The sequence below is a fragment of the Salvia splendens genome, chromosome 12 (assembly GCF_004379255.2).
Source record: "Salvia splendens isolate huo1 chromosome 12, SspV2, whole genome shotgun sequence".
Classification (NCBI taxonomy): domain Eukaryota; kingdom Viridiplantae; phylum Streptophyta; class Magnoliopsida; order Lamiales; family Lamiaceae; genus Salvia; species Salvia splendens.
Genome location: NC_056043.1, coordinates 8,179,644 through 8,182,979, shown reverse-complemented (window position 1 = coordinate 8,182,979; position 3,336 = coordinate 8,179,644). Strand labels below are relative to the sequence as shown.

At 47.1% G+C, this 3,336-nt stretch overlaps 1 protein-coding gene across 1 annotated transcript; it reads right to left on the bottom strand.

The window, feature by feature from the left end:
- Positions 1-969: 969 nt before the first annotated feature.
- LOC121757480 (pentatricopeptide repeat-containing protein At1g50270-like) lies at positions 970-2,943 on the bottom strand (the record flags this gene model as incomplete). The annotated part of the gene is made up of 1 exon (XM_042153019.1): positions 970-2,943. A coding segment is annotated over exon 1 (1,974 nt), but the record flags the coding sequence as incomplete, so codon positions are not given.
- Between the last annotated feature and the right edge of the window lie 393 nt (positions 2,944-3,336).

Sequence of the window (3,336 nt, the reverse complement as noted above, 5' to 3'; positions counted from 1 at the left end):
TTATGCGGCTAACTTAGACAACAGAAAGTCTCAGAGTGGTTACATCTTCACACTATATGGCACAGCAATTAGCTGGAAATCAAATTTGCAGTCTGTGGTTGCACTGTCCACAACCGAAGCTGAGTATATTTCTCTGACTGAGGCTGCAAAGGAAGGGAAATGGTTGCAAGGAATCTTGGAAGATTTAGGAATGAAGCTGGGAGCAGTGAAGATTAACTGTGACAGCAACTCGGCTATATGTTTAGCAAAACATCAAATGTTCCATGAGAGGTCCAAGCACATTGATGTGAGGAGGAACTTCATTAGAGATGAAATTCAGGATGGAAGGATTGATGTGGTAAAGGTTCCTACTGAAGAAAATGCATCAGATATGTTGACAAAATCTCTACCGGCTTCAAAGTTCAAGCATTGTTTGAAGTTGGTTGAGGTTGTGGAGTGCTGAGGTATGAAACAGGTTTTGAGAAGGGAATTTAGATGTTGATGGAGACTTGCAAGGACAAGGTGGAGATTTGTGAAGGTGTGTCCTTGCAGTTCACTGATTCAGTCAAGTGACAGAGCCGTTGAAGCTCGGGGCAGGGATCAAGAAGGAAGCTCGGCTTTGAGCTAGAACTAGCCGAGAAGGGAGTTCGGTTTTGAGCCGAGAAGGGAGTGCGGTCTTGAGCTCGGTTTGAGCTGCCGAACTGGAACTAGCAGGGAGCTCGGTTTGAGCTGCCGAACTGGAACTAGCAGGGAGCTCGGTTTGAGCTGCCGAGCTGAAACTAGCCGTTGGTGTTTAGCGGTTGTAACTGTTTTTGGAAACAAATTAGTTAGTTTGTTTTTCTTCTTGACTCCCATATATACTTACAGCTCGATTGTAATCAGAGAGAGAGAGAGACGCAGAACACAGATTACGCACACAATTGGAAGAGAATTCTTGCACTAGCTAGCGTTTGCTTAGAGTGATAGATTGTGAGTGTGAAGTTCTTGTATTAAGAGTTCCATCAATAAAATTCCGGTCATCTTCTCCGTGGACGTAGGTGATTCATCACCGAACCACGTTACACCTTTGTGTGTTTTATTTTTCGATCGTGTGCGTGTGAGATCGGCGGCAACACGACCCCAACAGAAAATAGGATCCATAAGAAAAGAAAGATCCTCCCCCTCCATGTGAGGTGTAAGGTTGTCCAAGGTGGTATACACAGCTTGTGAAGCAATATGTGATGTATCAAACGCCACAAAGTGATGCAGTTTCCCATTAGACTCAATCCAACTACACCCTGCTGTCTTCTCCACTCCACCTTCCTTCATCCTCCTCCTCACACCACCTGCCTTTTCTCCATCACCACTTTTCCCATACAAATTCGCCAACGCAGCATATCTCCCACCACGATGCGGCTGCAGCTCAATCACCTGATCCCCGACACATCTCCCCACCTCCACATCCCCATGAATCACACACGCACCGAGCAGAGCACCCCACACCTCCCCACTCTCCTCCGGCATCCCCTCCATCACCTCCACCGCCTCCCTCAACCGCCCCGCCCGCCCAAGCATATCAACCATGCACCCGTAGTGATCAACGCCAGGCCGCACCCCATAGTCACGCTCCATCGCTTCAAACACCTCTCTCCCCTCCGACACAAGCCCCCTGTGAGAGCAAGCGCTCAACACTGCGATAAATGTGACCTCGTTAGGTCTCACCCCGCTGCTTAACATCTTAGAGAAGAGACTCAAGGCATCCATGGCGTCCCCGTTCATTGCCACCCCGTGTATCAAGGCCGTCCATGGGTACACATCCTTCACGCGTGTCATCTCAAAGACACGAAACGCCTCCTCCACGCACCCACACTTTGCGTACATGTCGATCAGAGCAGTCCCGAGCACTGAGGTTAGCTCCAGTTTCCGCGTGCCTATGTAGCTCTCGAGCCACATTCCCTTCTCCAATGAGCCGAGATGAGCACAAGCTTTGAGCGCGGTTGCTAATGTAGCTTCACTAGGTTCGACTTTTTCGAGCAGCATTGCATCGAAAAGAAGCAACACGTCCTTAAACTTATTCAACTGCACGAAGCCAGCAAGCAAAGCATTCCAAGAAACAGAGTTTCTGTAAGGCATATCATGAAAAGCTCTCATTGCATCATAACAGCAACCGCATTTCAAATACATGTTGACAAGAGCTGTGGAAACATAAACATCTCGCACCACTCTCCCCGATTCGACGTAAAACCCGTGCATCCACCGCCCCAGCCAATCGCAGCAGAGGATTCCGGCAGCGGAAATGGCGCTGACAACTGCTACCTCATCCACCGCGACACCCGACGCTCTCATCTCTAGAAAGAGGTTTAGAGCTTCTCGAGCTCGACCAGTCCTAACATACCCATCCATCAACGCTGTGTAACCAACGACGTCTCTTTGCGGCATTTCGTCGAACAATTTGCGACCACACTCGATGAACCCGCATTTCGCGCAGACGCTTAGCAAAGTGTTGAGGAAGAAGTGATCAGAGGCGAAACCGAACTTGGTCGAGTGCGCGAAGATCTGGAAAGGGATGTGGGTTTTGGTTTTGAGGAGGAGAGGGAAGGTGTGCTTGTTGGGGGAGACGCCCTCGCGGTGCATCTTGGCGTAGATGAGAATTGCGGTGTTTGGGTCGGAGGTGAAGGCTCTGAAGAGGGCGTTGTAGGTGTAGACATCGGGGCGGCGAATCTGGTTGAGGATGGAGAGGACGTAGGCGAGGGGGAAGGAAGGGAGGGATATGCAGTGAAGGAGGAGTGGTGTGATGAGTGAAGAATGGTTGGAGAAGCCGGAGACGATGAGGAGAGAGTGGATTTGCTGCAGTTTGAAGAATTCCGGCGAAGAATTGATTTCTCTGGGAAGGAATTTCTGCGACAAGTAACGCACTGCAAAATTCAAATTCTTGAAATTGGGGGCAGCCAGCCCAGCATTGAACTCAAAATATTGCAGCCTCATGCCTTCTCATACTAGTACTGTTCGGTTTAGGGTCATTTGACTTGCGTTATTGTTTGGGCAATAAATTGTTAATCATAACTCTGTCAAAATGTAATATACTGAATTTTGGGGGTTGAATTGATATCTTAAAACACCGTACCATATAAAACAGAGTAAATGTCATTTTTGGTCTTAAACATATGACGATATTTTGATTTTAGTCCAAAACATTATCTTTTGAATTATTCGGTCTCTCACATTTAAAATCGGATCAGCCCGAAATGGACGGAACTGTTAAAATTTAACGATCAACGATTTTTAATTCGATTTTGACCAGATTAAGAGTTAATAATTATGTTTTATTAATGTCTAATATCTAATTAACCCAAAACTAAAAAATTTAAAATATAAAAT